General features: G+C 34.3%; 1 protein-coding gene across 1 annotated transcript in view; it reads left to right on the top strand.

Moving 5' to 3' along the window:
• CDH18 (cadherin 18) overlaps positions 1-15,753 on the top strand; it is a 354,098-nt gene that overhangs the window by 331,643 nt on the left and 6,702 nt on the right. Inside the window, exon 10 of the mRNA XM_027125360.1 lies at positions 13,007-13,258. Within this exon, the coding sequence (XP_026981161.1) occupies positions 13,007-13,258 (252 nt within the window). The remainder of the gene's footprint in view (positions 1-13,006; positions 13,259-15,753) is intronic.

The following is a 15,753-nucleotide window of genomic DNA, read 5'->3' as shown; positions in this document are numbered from 1 at the left end:
CAAAATATGACATAGAGACACAAAGTGAGCAAATGCTGTTGGGAAAATGGTGGCAGTAGTCTTGCTCGATACAGGGTTGTCTCAAACTTTCAATTTGTAAAAAAACCCACAATATCCAGGAAGCACAGTAAAGCAAAGCAAGATAAAAGGAGGTATGCTCGTACCTTAATCCAATCAGGGTAGGACTGAAGTAAATCAAGGCTAAGTCAATGCTAATTTGCAGTTTTCTTTAGATTCAGCCTGTCTCTGAACTATCCCTGTCCCTAAGGCATGGCCCTCTAGGGCTTTCAACTGAGAGCCTGTTTGTGCATTAGGGCCATTCACCCTGGTCCCCTACCTTAATCACTGTCTGTTCAACAGGAAGAGACAAAAAAAAAAAAAAAGCTCTTCTTTTCCACTTAGAGTTTTAGATCTCCTCTAAACTTTCAATTTAACTTTCAATTTTAACTTTCAATTTAACGAATATCTTTAGGGAGAATCAGCCATGTGTTTAAGGCCCCTTAATTTCCAGTATGACTGTGGGCCCAGGAGGGTGGGAGAGAGGGAGACGCAAGAGGGAAGAGATATGGGGATATATGTATATGTATAACTGATTCACTTTGTTATAAAGCAGAAACTAACACACCATTGTAAAGCAATTATACACTAATAAAAATGCTAAAAATAAAATGATTGAAGGGCTAGGACATGGCACAGAAATCTAATCATTTAAAGATCGAAGCCAAAAAAAAATAAAAAAATAAAAAGACTCAGTAAAAAAAAAATGTTCTCCTATTTTCTCTGTCCCCAGCTTGGAATTCCAGCCTGTTGTTAGCTCCTAATATAAACAAATACATTGTAATCCACAGTTCAACTTCCCACATTTTTGCCCTCTCTAGAATTTTACCCCTCTACTTACATCACTTTAGCGGTTCTCTAATGTCATTAAACAGAAATTTCCTTGAAGATTTCAGGCTTTTCTCTCAGTTATCAGGCAGACTATTGGTTAGTCAAAAACTACTGTTTTATCTATATTACGTTTTATACTTCAAGAACCATTTGGCAAGTTTCATTAAATAGTTGGAATATAAACTGGGCTTGGAAGAAAGGTCATAGTTCATTAACAATCTAATTATCATTAAGATGCTGGCTGCCTGGTTGTTCATGTATATGCTACAGATATTTGTTCTTAAAATTTTAATTAAAATTAGTTCAGAATCCCATCCTATGTACTGAACAAAACCAAGATCCTCTCCAAAATTTCTGAGGATTATATTATATGAGTGGGGTATACAACATTGCCACTCTTTATGCCACTCACCAATTCAACCATTTTTTTCTCTATTTCTCTGGCTTTTGTTTTCTTTGTTACTCTTCCATGCCTGCTATAATCTTTCTCCTCAAAGTACCATGTACTCAAAGCACAAACTATTACCAAAAGTAGAATGCACAGAGTTCAGGGAAAGAGCAGCCCAGCATGGCAGTTATCTGAAAGGGATAGCAGAATGAATAAAACTGTAGCCTAAAAACTAATGTCAAACTCATTCTTTTTTAAAAAAATCTTTACTGAGATAACATGTACAGCTAAATAAACTTAACCTATGAATGAATCCTGAAAATCACCTCCAAAGCACAGAGGCATTGAGAATCACAAGAAGGTATTTAGGTATTGGCCCAAATCTACCCATTAAATCTTACTGTATAGGAGGAATCCCTGGGATTCAGAGCTCAAAGAACCTCCCTAAGTGGATGATCAGAGAACATTGCAGGGTCATGCAGGTTGAAGGACAGAGGCAGTTAACATATAGTGGGGTGTACTTAACATTAGAACGAGAAAACCATACTTAAATATCTAAGGAAGACTTTTTGAGTTGATGCATGAAAATATTACCAATTTAAATATTCGGATAAGGTGATAAAATTCAAATGGACACTGCTAAAACCTGAATTAGTAACCAGAAAGATCAAAGAGGAGGCAACACTGCCCAAGAGAACATCGCTTTCTCCATCACAGCATCACAAGGTGAGCTGGGAGGTGGAGTCGTTGTCCTTGGGCACCTCCCTGCCCCTCTGAGTCTTGTGGCATTTAGCTGCCTCTCCTGGTCCCTGTCATCTACCAAGCCCCCCTTTTTGCCAAAGTCTTGGGAGCACTTTCTCCATCCATACTCGAAATCATAACTGGAAAAATTCAATGTCCATAAACGCAAGTGAGCCAGCACTTCAGACACCCAACACTCAATACCCCACAGTGATCGCCAAAGCAGACCCACGTCTTTAAATGACAAATGGGGTTATTTGATACCCTGCGCCTCCCTAATCCTAGCACTTATCACACTGTGACCTCTCTCCCATTTAGACTGTAAGCTCTGTGAGGAGAGGGACTTTTGTCTGACTTATTTGCTGCTATATTCCTAACTGCTACCAGAGTGCCAGACACAGAGGAAAGTTTAGATAAAAATTTGTTAAATGAAGAAAAAGGAAAAAAGAAGGAGAAGGAAGCAACATAGAAGAATGTTTCAGAGTTTGACTCAGGAAACCAGTTGCCTGAATCTGAAACCAGGTTCCTCTGCTAATTATGTGTGAGGCCATAGCCAGGTTCCTGCTCTCAGTGTGTTTCAGCTTCCTCTTTTGTCAAATGGAGATATGGAAGCAATTACTACCATTTCATTTTTTTTTTTTTTTATGAAGAGAGATCAAAATGCAAAGAAGTTGAAATCATGCACAAAGTGCTGCAAATTATAAAGGGCACAATGAAGATAACTAAGAATTACATAAATAAATAGATGGAAAAATAATAATGAAATATCTGAAGGAATTACCTTGAGTGAAGGAATATATGGGTTTTAGATCCAAAAATATGTATAGTATCCCTAACTTGAGAGATAAGAAATCATTTTACAAATTTCCAGACAATGAATTTAAATTGTAAAGAGAATAATCATTGCTGAAGTACTCATTTGCAAGATTCAAGCTAATAGTCCATGGACCTTGTTTTAGTGACATTTCAAAGAAACAACTACAATAAAATACATCTCTGCCTATTTAAGATGACACTCATATGACAATTAAGGAAGGGTATTTTAAAATACTGAATGCCTCAGAAAATATAAAAAACGTGTCAATTACAGTAAAGTTCTATTGACAAAATATTTGGAGCTATAGTGAACAAATGAAAATAAAATAAAAATAAATTTATGAAAAAGTAAAGACAGTATAAAACAAACAATATATGATTAAATATCAAACAGAAATAATGATTTGAGTAGCATATATTCTCATAGAAAAGCAATAATGATAATATGATAGGATATATAATATTTCTTAAGAAACGTCTATGAAATGCACTTTGAATATTTTCAGTAAGAATATATTCATGTATTGTATTGAATTAAAAATGAAAAAAAAAACACCTGAAATACACACACACACACACACACACACACACACACACACACACACACACACATGACTCAGCCCTATCCCCTCCCCTGACATTTTACTTGGGGCTGTCCAGTGTGTTCTCCAGCCTCACACTGTATTGCCATTCACCACCATTCTTATTCTCCTTTCTTAGAATGCTTTCCTCCAAAAGAAATTCTATAGTCAGCTCTTAAGTTAACATTGTTTTTTTCCTTCCATTCAGTCTTCAAGGCATTGTCTGCTGTGTATGAGGCAGTGATCTAAGCTGTCCAGATGCAAGGAAATAAAACACATAGCTCCTGCTTTCAAGTGACTCTCCATCTATTTGGGAAAATAAAGATGAAATGAAATGTAATTTGCAATTGAAGGCAGTGAAATGTGAGTTACTTTAGAGAGATCATTGAAAGTCCTATAATTAAAAGAAGTGGAGCATGATTTGACTTTACAGGATAGAGTCCATTCCCTCATGTAGAGCAGATCAGAGAATACTTTTCAATGAAGTGGGGAATGAAGACAGTATAGAGGTGACAGAATGCAACATTAGTCTTAAGAATCTAACTAGGGAGATGTGGCAGAGCAGAGACATGAGCATTTTAATTCACTATTAAAAACACTAAATATTAAGCACTGTGCTGTATTTTGTGCTCCCCCCAAACAAATAAGATATTCTGCCATTAATTCTTTATTTGCTATAGTACCAAACTGTTGCAGATAGAAAAATTTTTGCTAAGCAACCGTCTTCAATATTTATCTGGAAAGTTATGACCCCTTACCTATTAAATAAGAAACATTTTGATTTGGAAAATAACCAAGTGACAGATTTCTATTTTTTTAACAACATATACAGCAAAACGTATATTGTAAATATGTTTTTTGATAATGACCTTATTTTTGTCATTAACTAATATACTGGTAATAATACAATTTTATTTAAAATTAAAAACTGGAATTCAGATGATAATTTTTAAGTTACAGCATTTAAAAATTATATTACCTTAAAACAACAATGAAAGCATGATATGTTTTCTGATTAAAATGTAGATTTTTCTACAACCATCTTCTCTTTAAATTGTGATAGGTAAACATTTCATCTTGGCATCAAAGAAATCCATTGTATAATTTCAACTTTTTAATCAAATATCTATAATAAATGAACTAAAGCCATAATGTCATAAAGTCTGTGAGTCTAGGCTTACCCCCAGGAGGGTCTGTGCATACAGTACCTTTGTTCATTCATTTTGTAATAGAAAAGTGTATCCTAATCCACCAATATAAAGTCATCATTAATCTACAAGTCTGTTCTGCTTCATGATCTTTATGCTGCCTCTTGAGGGACTAGGTGTTATTTGATGCAAGGAGATTTGCCAGACTAATTCCTAGGCTTAATTCTGACTGTCAAGTGCATTTGTAAATCTTACAGATTTTAGTAGGAGAAGAGATTATTTTTAACTATGTATATGTTTGTATCTCTTTATTTTCAGCGTTCTAAATCACATTTCATGTGCCTTTCAGATTGAAAATCCTTATCGTAATTTAACTGATAATTTGCTATCAAGAACATCTACTGCTCATATTTGTCTCTAGGTTATCTTCTTTAGATACATGTTTTCCACTTCTGTAGACATTTCCAGTCTTTAAGAATGAATGGGTTCACTAACACAACATTGCAAAGCAACTATACTCCAATAAAAATTAATTTTAAAAAAGAAAAAAATGAATGGGCTCAAATAGCACATTCTTTTTAAAATAGTGAGTGAACTGCACCAAAAATGACCATTTTAAATCATATTAAATGGAAGATTCTGTAGACTGTCACTTTCACCTTGTTGCAGAATTTGAAGATGTTTTTTTCCCTTGGTTTTATTACTTTTTATTATTTCCTTGTAATATTACTTTTAAAAGTGAAGGTCTTATTATTTATAAGTTTTATCATTTTTAACAAAATACTTAATAACCATTGTCAGAAAATACTGATTTTCCTTGTGGCTGTTTGGGTTTGGTGAAGGAATATCTAAGTTTATGTTGCGTTGATTTTAAGATAAGGGATATTTTCAAATTTGACTATGAGCTGTTAAGAAGATGTCTTTTGGGGCATTTTCGCTCAGATTTCATAGTCCACTGATAGTGAAATGCAGTTTTTTAGTTTGATACATATTGGAAATCATGAGAAATTTTACGTTTATTTTGTACTTCTTTGGCATTGTCAGATCCCTAGTAGTTGATATTCCCATCATTTATTTTTGTCCTTCAAATGAGAACTCACAGCTGGTATTGTAATGTGCTTAATGTCTCTATAGATTACAACCATTTAAAATTCTGTTTTTTTCCACAGGGCTTCAAGAGACCATTTAGCATTTTTTCTCCCATTCCTAAATAAAATAGCACATACACAGTCTGTCCTGAGAATATAGTTGCAAATGATGCTTCAAACAGCCTCTATGGGGTGTGGGAGCACCTGTGCCCCAAGTCACTACTGTCAGTGATGAGGCTGAGACACGAGACACGTTGTTTTTGTTCAGCTACGAATCTCCTTTCTCCTCCCGGTCAAGTCTCAGTCTTCACTTACTAGCATTTACCCAGTTATACTTGATAGACTCACACTATCCTTTATGGGAAGGCAGAGACTTAAAGCTTGACTAGTGAGAAGGCAAACAGTCTGTAAGCCATCATGACACCAATATGGGAAAGGGTGACTTGCAAATGTAGTGGTGTGTTTTAGTGAGTCTTTTGCTTTAGATAGAAAAATATACATTTATTCTCTCCTTAGTGATTTTAACCTCTGTTGACTTTTTTTTTTTTACTTTCATGTATTTTTTTCTAATGGGTTTGTCAGCCCACACATTATCACCTTCTTATATTCCTACTCACAGTGACAGCAGAAAAAAAAGAAAAGGAAAACAGAAAAAACCAAATAGCTGACACATATTCTAAGCAATAAAAATATGACTAATTGGGCCATTCTGTGCCACTTTGTTTTGCTTTCCTATTGTGAAAATGTAGGTTACACTCTTTTGCCTTAATTCCTTCCTTGCTCGGAATCACATAAATGCTGCAGGAGTCATCAGCTCTACCCTGTGCCTTAAGGGGGTAAAATTTATTTAAAAACAGATTTTTAAATAATTTTAAGAGCAGGAATATGTATTTGCTTTTTCAGTCTCTCTAAGGATTATTCTTTAGAGTTTCCTTCAGTGTTTATAAATATCATGACTCCATAATTTATTGTACTTGACTCATCAATTTCCTACTAAAAATGTAGTATTTATTAAAGGTATGTGATAAATATTGGGTAGAGGGTTTCTGTTGAAATTCATGCACTTTATTTTTATTTTTTTGGTAAACTGCTGTTCTCTGTACTTCTACAGTTTCTGCAATTATTATATTATTGTGATATGCTTATGAATTATTTTAGATGTTGGGTTGTGTTTCTACTTAAAAAGCTCTTTTTCTTCTTTATTACCCTATTCATCTAAACTAACACTCTTATGCAAATTTATGTGTTTTTCATGAGCAGATTTGCTGATATTCTTCAAGATTCATATTTTTGTTTCATACGTATTCATGTTCTTTTTTTATGTCACAGAGTCTTGTATACATAGATAGACATAATAGCAAAGAAGGTTGAGCAGTTTTCAAATGTGGTTTTCATATGTTGATAATAGATGGTAGCTTCTTTTCAGAAAAAGCTGTTTTCCTGCTGTGAGTGGAGGAATAGCGCTTAAGAGAAAATGGCAAAATAAGCTTAGAATAACTAGCTAGTCTATGGCATCTGATGAAATATGGATATTAATACATTAATTACCAACCTCCTTTGAGAACTTAGAGTTACCCTATATACTTATTGGGGTCACTTAAGATGGTTACAACTACCAGCGTTGTTTATGAATCTGAAAGCAGAGTCTTTAGACAATGTATGGTTGTATTTATCTGGGATTTAAAAAGCATCAAGAAGGAGTGTGGCAGGTGGTCAAAGGGGTGACATTCCAGGATGCAAATAGGAACATAATAACATATTGGATCATGCATTTGTGGTTTGGCAGAAACACAAGTGAGGCCAGGAGAATGTTTACAAACTTAAATGAACTTGCCGAATCCAGTTGAAAATTGAAATTAGGGTAATTCTAGGATTAAAAGAATGGGAAGTGAGGAAACAGGAGAAAAAGAATCAACCTTCAGCAGAGAGCATGAGGAGATCAAGATAGATTAGTTCATTTTGGTTTTAATTTCTTAATACATGTCAATATAATGAGGAAACTGTAAGAGAAGACAGGCTCCTGCTGAGTGTAGTTCAAATCATTATTTATCAAGTACCTGTTATGTGAAAGGTACTTTGCAGGAAAGCAAAAGAGCGTTGTTTCCTGCATGGGCTCTGATGATAGTTAAATTATGAATGGATCTTATTGCTGCTGGAAGACCAGATAAAAATGAAATGCTATGAAGCCATGCATATTTATCTCTTCGGTGGAAGTTAAGTTTCTATCTCCCAGCTTTTTCTTCAGCTTTTAAAAAAAGTTTAATCCAATTACAGAGCTACATCTGAAGATCTCAAATGTTTCTGCTATTGTGATAGATTTGGAAATATTACTTTAATAGTCTGCTAGGCTATACTTGAGAAAAAGTTTATCTTTATGTCTGCATGATCAAATAAGGAATTTGTTGAAATGGCAGGGAGTGTATGGACATCTGATAGTTTAAGAGTTTTGAAGAATACATGATTTTTTTTTAAATCAATTAACCATAAACATAATAGTTTATTTCTCAATTCTATTCCACTGGTCTCTATGTCTATCTTTATGGCAGTACTACAAGGTCTTGATTACTATAGCTTTGTAGTCAGCTTTGAAATCGGAAGCATGAGTCCTCTGATTTTGTTCTTCTTTTTCAGGATTGTTTTGACTATTTGAGATTCATTGAATTTCCATTTGAATTTAGGATGAGTTTTTTCTATTTCTGCGAAAAACACCATTGGAATTTTGATAGGGACTACACTGAATCTACTTTTGGTAACATTGTCATCTTAACAATATTAAGTCTTCCAACCCATAAACATGGGATATCTTCTCATTTATTTAGATATTTAATTTCTTTCCATGAAGTTGTGTAGTTTTGGGTATACAAGGCTGTGCTTCTTTTGTTAAATATATTAAACATTTTATTCTCTTTCATGCTATTGTAAATGAAAATTTTTTATACACCTTTATTGGAGTATAATTGCTTCACAATGCTGTGTTAGTTTCTGTTGTACAACAAAGTGAATCAGCTCTATATATACATATATACCCATATCCCCTCCCTCTTGAGCTTCCCTCCCACCCTCCCCATCCCACCCCTCTAGATTGTCACAAAGCACCAAGCTGATCTCCCTGTGCTATGCGGCTGCTTCCCACTAGCTATCTATTTTGCATTTGGTAGCGTATATATGTCCATGCTTCTCTCACTTCTCCCCAGCTTCCCCCTCCTCACCCCATGTCCTCAAGTCCATTCTCTATGTCTATGTCTTTATTCCTACGCTGCCACTTTTTTTTAGGTTTTAATACTTTCCAAGATATAAGGTAATTTTGGACTTTAATGTAGGATGTGTTTTTGCCCAAGGGAGTATTTTAAAAGTATGCCTTATTTTAACTTAAACTCTACTACAGTTTATGAAAGTAGCACAGAGATTAGAACCTTTCAAGATTGTTCAAACTATTGAACAAAGAAATAATAGAGCACATACTACTAGTTCAAGAAAATTATATCTGAATTTTAGAAACACAGTGTTACTTGTATTATACTGTTGTATTCTGTAGCCTTCCGTCCCTATAGAAATGTAGAAGTTGGAAGTATATCTATCTACCCAAACTTGTATTTTACTGTAATATTTTTTGTGTGAAAGATCCCCCCAAAATTATCAATTATGAAGTCCCTGGACTTCCTATAATTGCAAAAATAAAATTTTGTTATTATTATTGTTTTTCAAAGGACTCAAAATTTCAATTCTTTCACAGTCATCACAATGATATTTGTGAATATCTCCATGATTCATCTATTGTATATCTGCATTGCAGTCTCCCTGCTTCCTCCTATATTTGTCCATATCATTTTCTGAACAAAATGGGATATGCAACAAAATAAATAATACATTGTCATCTATTTTGAAAGACTAAACCATGTTCAAGGCTATTTCCACATTACATCAAAGTTATAGTTGCTGGGAATGTCAGGAAAATATTGATTATATTCAGAAAGACATTAATTACTAACAGAGTTTCCCAAATTTTTCTTTAAATTTCTAAGTCATTTCAGGCCCCTAAATTCATATAAGACATGTAGAATTTTCACACTGTTTTTTTCAAAGATTCTTCATATGACATACTTTTCTAACGCTTTTATCACAGTCAAGGTCTTCTAAACTGGGTTAAAGTATCACTTTTAAGATAGTAGACCCAAATTTATGCACTGTATTCCAATGACGTCTTCTCAATAAAGATCTGCATAAAAATTCCATATCATTATTGAATCCTTCTGAGACTGTTTTAGATCTATTGCCTCATTGCTACATTCAGATAATATATGTATTAGAAAATAATAGATGTTACTCAAAATCTCTCCCATATGATACTTTTCAAAGTGTACTGTCTAACACATATCTTTAGTTCCTGTCTTGTTAGCTTAAGGTCTTTGTGCTAGCTGTTCAAAATCTCCTTAAATCTTAATCCAATACATTAGCTATATTAGCTTGGCTTCCAAGTGTTCTATAATCTTCTGTCTTCATCCAAAGACAGACAGTTAGAATTAAGAACAAAACTTGGGTACACATTATTAGAGATTGTCCTTTATTTGACATTGATAATTAGCTCTTCTCATCCACAGATTTTACATCCTGCTATGGTTTCCTTTTATTCAATTTATATTAATTTTTTATCCAGTTTAAAGTAGTTATGCAAGACTTTCTGTAATACTTGTTTTATTTTTAAAACATTATATTTCAAGTTTAGAGATTTGTTTTCTTCTTGTCACCTAATATTTCAGTTTCAGCAAGACAAAGTTTGTTCTCATATGTATATGTATATTTATGTGTGTGTGTGTATGTACACACACACACACACACACACACACACACATATATATATATATATATATATATATCTTCTTATCTCTTTCATTTTATTTCAAAGTTTTCTTGTTCAAGTTCAGTGAGCCTACTGCCAAGTACATTTTTTGCAGTTCCAGGGAGATACACAATATCCCTTGTCAAGAGTTCATTATTCTGCTGTGCTAAGCCCTTCTGGGTAGGAAGCTCTTTGTTTCCTGAATCCTTTTTTCTTTTCAAAAGTCAAACCTTCAGCTGGAAAAGCGAAAGAATATCGTCATGTCTCCATGTGTGAGAGCTTTCTATTTGAGAACTTAAAATGCACTAGAAACATATTCAGGCTTTCTTCTTGTTTCGCATCATGTTTCTGATTGCATTTCCAATAATTATCTTGAAAAAGAACATGTTTCCAGATTAAGAATGTAAAGTGGACATGAGGCTAGAGCCATGAAAGAGAGTCCCCATCTACCCCTGCATGTTATCATGTCATTCTACACATTATGATATTTACTGAGACCAGGGACCAGTGTCTTACATCTCTTCTTCAGAGGACCAGCAGTAAGATTCTCAAACGTGTTTGTGCCTATGAGCCCACGTTCAAACCTTTTCCTTAGGCTAAGGAATTGTACATATATGCAAGTTTATATTAATCATGAAGCAACATCCTACACCTGATAGGTGTGCTTACTCAAAGGTCAGGTTTCCAGGAGAGTACCTGTGATGGCTATACTCTTAAAAACACACGTGATGCAGTTTCTCCTCTTTTTTTTCCATCATTCTGAAACCTGCTTCAGAGTAGGCAATCGACACACTTTTCTTTAAATTTCTCTTCTTCCAGGTGAGAAAATATTTTAAATAACTTATTAGATTATTTATTTATGTTCTATAACAAACCTTCAACAACTTATACATATATATGTGCATATATATGTGTATATAATTTTAATTTACGTATATAATGTGTATTATTCATGTTTTATTACCTGCGTTATATTGAATATTTGAAATATTCATTATCTTTCTATTGCATTAGTTTGGCAATGTACAACCAAGAGAATATAGCTGTAGGGTATTGTATCATGACTATCATAAACATACTCATAATTTTAAAAATTCCAATTTTCAGAATAAGAGAAATTGATAGGGAAAAAAGAATCCCTAAAAGTAATTGTCTAATGATTTACTGACTTTTTAGTGAAAAGTAATTAACTCAGATGTGTAGTCACAGGTTGGATGATCAGGGAAGCAGGCTCTGGATTGGAGTTAGGGGGCAGGATATTTATTGGAGTGTGCTCTCATGATCGACATCTGTGGACCACAATGGAAGTGGAAGAAAGAAAGGTAGAGTGAGCAATTAAGCTGCCATGCAATTTGAATGTGTCCATGGCTGACCCCATGGGAAAGCTCTGGAACTAAACTTGCCCTTCAGTATTTTCTGCATTCAGCAGAAATGGCTTGACATTTATAACCTTGCAGCAATAAGTCATTGGCTATGTGTTGCTCCAGAAAAGTGTAACCTTGGGCCAGGTCGCAATCTACAGTTCAGGCAACAAGTCACTTCATGCAGAGGTTCTGAGCAGCACATCCAAGTGTGCACCAAAAGGGTCCTTTAGCTAACAGTCATGGAAGGGGGACTAACAATGCTAAGATAAACATTTCCTATGTGCACCTGAGGCATCAATACCAATTGGAAGTGAACTGGTGGAGTAGAGGCAGTATGACATCCTGGTTTTGAGCAGGGTTCTAGAATGTATTTGGGTTATAGCTTGATTATTCACTAGCTCTGTGATTTGAGGCAATTTATCCTCTGGGACTGAGGTTATTTATTTTAAAATTATTATTCCTAATAAAAATGATTTTCCCTAAAATGTAAGGAATTTAACATCCTCTCCCTTATACGGTTGTGTGGACTGATCAAAATACCTCATGCAATCATTTACTATAGTTCATAGTATTTTTAAAGCACATAAAAAATGAAATTAACATTTTATTCATTATTAACTTACCCATGGTGTGCCCACTATAACAAGAGTGCTTCAAATCACAAGTTTAAAATAGTATATCAATTGATCTGGTGGCTCCATAAATACATTATCTGTACCAATGATTCTTAAACATTTTTGTACATTAACCTCACCCGAAGTTCACTAAAAATGTAGCTGTCTATTTCTATCACTTATATTCAGAGTCACCAGGTTTGTGGTAGGAACCACTGGCTCACCCCGAAGTCTGGTATCCATGTATCCTTTTCAATCCTTTGGCTATTATGCCCATGCCCCAAATGCTCACCGCTTCCTTCCTCCTCTGTCATCCACTATTTCCCCTCCCCTTCAGTCCAGGCCTTATTAACTTTTCAAATATGTTTCTCCATTTGAGAATGAGTTTTAGTCCCTGGTTAATAATCTCCCCTTCACGTTCCTTTATCCATTTCATAAACGGAAAAGAAATCGCACATGCCCATTTTATCCATTAAAGGAACTGTGAATCTTTAATGGCGGCTTTACTAAGTCCATGTTGTTCTGCTTATGTCTGTCATAGATAACACAGCCAGCATTCTGACAAGGCGGAGGAGATTTAGTCGAACTATTCAGGATGTGTATTACCTCCCCATTATGATCTCTGACGGTGGAATCCCCTCTCTCAGCAGCAGCAGTACCCTCACCATCAGGGTTTGTGCGTGCGAGAGAGACGGGCGCGTGCGGACCTGCCGTGCAGAAGCCCTCCTGTCCTCGGCTGGCTTGAGTACAGGAGCCTTAATCGCTATTCTACTGTGTGTTGTCATTCTCCTAGGTAAGTCATTCTAAATCTTAATGTGTGATGACGATTCTGAGTGTACCCTACAATGGCGCGTTAGAAAAGAGAGCAAAAGAGACAGAGAGAGAGAGAGAGAGAGAGAGAGTCATTTTGACAAAACTTTGGAATTAGTAGTGCTTTACGTGATAACAAGACATGACTGTTTCCTTTAATTAACTTTCTCAATACCATAGTTAATCTGGAAATGATTTGGTTCAAATGTGATGAAAGAGTTGAAATATTAAAAGAAGGGATACAATAAGAGAAATCTTTTTGGAAAGGACCTATTTTAGAAAGAATTGATATTAAATATTCTAAATTTCCTATTGAAAGGGCATTTACAATTTATTTCAAAGAATATAGGTGACATTACTCTGCAAATGAATCTAACCACCAAATAAAAGGAATAAATTTCTTGTAGAAATTTTTATCAGTCTAAAATGAGTTTATCATCAATCTTAGCTGAATTTTAAAGGATTAAATATAAAATAAGTTTTGCCTCAGATATATCAAATTTTATTAAATTAAAACTAATACTTTTTTTAGTTTATTTTTTGCATTACATTTTATTTTAATAGAAAATAAAGTACTTTCTCTAATTTTATGTTATCTTTTTAATAGTTGGAATCTTATCACAACTGCATTTGAAACTAATATTACTATAATCTCTTTAGAATTGCTATACAAAACAAGAAAGGAAATCCAGATTTTTTTATAGGAAAGGCAGATGTAAATAATCTTTTGCTTTATAGTTTAAAATGGGTACATATATATATTTTCCAGTGTGTCCTCTCCCTCTAGTTTTCTCTTAGGAGCCTTATCTTTTGTTCTTTTCTTGCTACTGTGCATACATAAGGAAAACAAACAAACTATGTACTTTGAGACACAGATATTTTTGCAAGGAATATCCTTTGTTTTGTTCCTGGGTTAGAAGACAAATTACCCGTACAGAGGAGTGGAGATCAAGGCGGAATAAGATTGAGTAGAAAGGATGTTTAGGCAGGATTGAGGCAGGTTGGGGTAAAATGGCAAAAATAGTGGGCTTTGTTCTAGGAGTTTGAGGAGAAGTTGAAAGTAGGCGCGTCCCATCATAAAATTTGCATGTTGAACAAAGATGATTATGAACGAAGTGGAGAACAGATCTCATGCTGGTAAAGAGAGCAGGTAGGCAAGCTGACTACAAATATGACACATTTGTCTCACTCAGATATAGCATAATTTGGACCAGTATACTTAAAATGGAGCTGAAGAAAGATTGATAGTACCAAGATGTCTTAGGTGAAATCAAAAGTGATCTTGGGTAATAGGCTGCAAATCACAGGATGGAAATATTTACCAAAATCTTTACTGAATGCTTATTGGAAGTACCTGAGATTCCATGTGAAAACTGCAGTGTTAATTACTTCAGGTCAGTGAACAATTACTTAATGTTTATGACATGGTGTCTTTTCTTGGAACAAGTTTCCAAGGGCTAAAAGTAAAGTGGCCAAAAATTAAAAAAAAAAAAAAAGTGATCTTGGATAAACTGGATTTGAGACTGAGTTAGAACAGTATCAAAGAAGACTTTTCATCTCTTGCTGAATATGGGCCCTGATCTTCCCTGGGTTGGGGGACACCAGAAATGCATTTTGTTGATGTTACCACAGCAAGAGTCTATAAAGAGAGAGAGGATAGACTAGGACTGAGCTGTGATAAACTCCAGTGTGATCTTTAAATCAAGAAGGATGCGGTAGCATAGAGCAAAGGAAAAATCACAGAACAAGGAACAAAATTAGTAAGGTATAATATCCTGAAACAAAGAAGGTAAGTGCATCAAGGAGGACAGAGCATTCAACAGTGTTCAAAGCTGCCCAAAAGTTAAATAAATTGAGTAGCAAAAAGTATCAATTGCACTTAGCAACTTGGAGTGTGGAGGTTTGATTCACCATAACAAAAACTATTTCACTGCAGTACAGTCTTTTGCAGAAGTGTGGTAGAGATGGTATCTGGGAAAATCAGGCTTTCTTGATTTTATTAATTTATATATTGATTATTTATATATATTTTAACTGCTATTTTCTTTAGAAATTAACAAATTACCTTTTATGTCTTTGAAACTGAAAATCAAAATATCACAAACCAAAAAGGAAAACAAAACAAGAACAAAACCCCGAAGAATAAACAACTATAAATATTGAACCCTCTAGGGTTCCTAACTGAAACTGAAAAGAATAGAACTCAGTGACCTTTCATAAGTCAATTTTACTTCCATTAAAACAAAAACAAACACTCTGACATTACTATAAGTTCCTCCAGAGGCCTTATTCTGAAAGATATTTCAACTGGTGGAGGCATGTTACCTTTGGCTTTTGTTTTCATTTATCATCTCATCATAAAATTATTTTTGCATACTAACATTAAAAATCTTTAAAATTGAAAGATGTCAATATAAGGTACATTCAGGTGTACTATATAAAATAACATTTTATTATTTCATGAAACAATACATCCCT

The sequence above is a fragment of the Aethalodelphis obliquidens genome, unplaced genomic scaffold (genome assembly GCF_003676395.1).
Source record: "Aethalodelphis obliquidens isolate GAN/ISIS:26980383/991018 unplaced genomic scaffold, ASM367639v1 scaffold29, whole genome shotgun sequence".
NCBI classification, from domain to species: domain Eukaryota; kingdom Metazoa; phylum Chordata; class Mammalia; order Artiodactyla; family Delphinidae; genus Aethalodelphis; species Aethalodelphis obliquidens.
The sequence above is the reverse complement of the archived record's forward strand: the minus strand, read 5'-3'. Positions and strand labels throughout refer to the sequence as shown.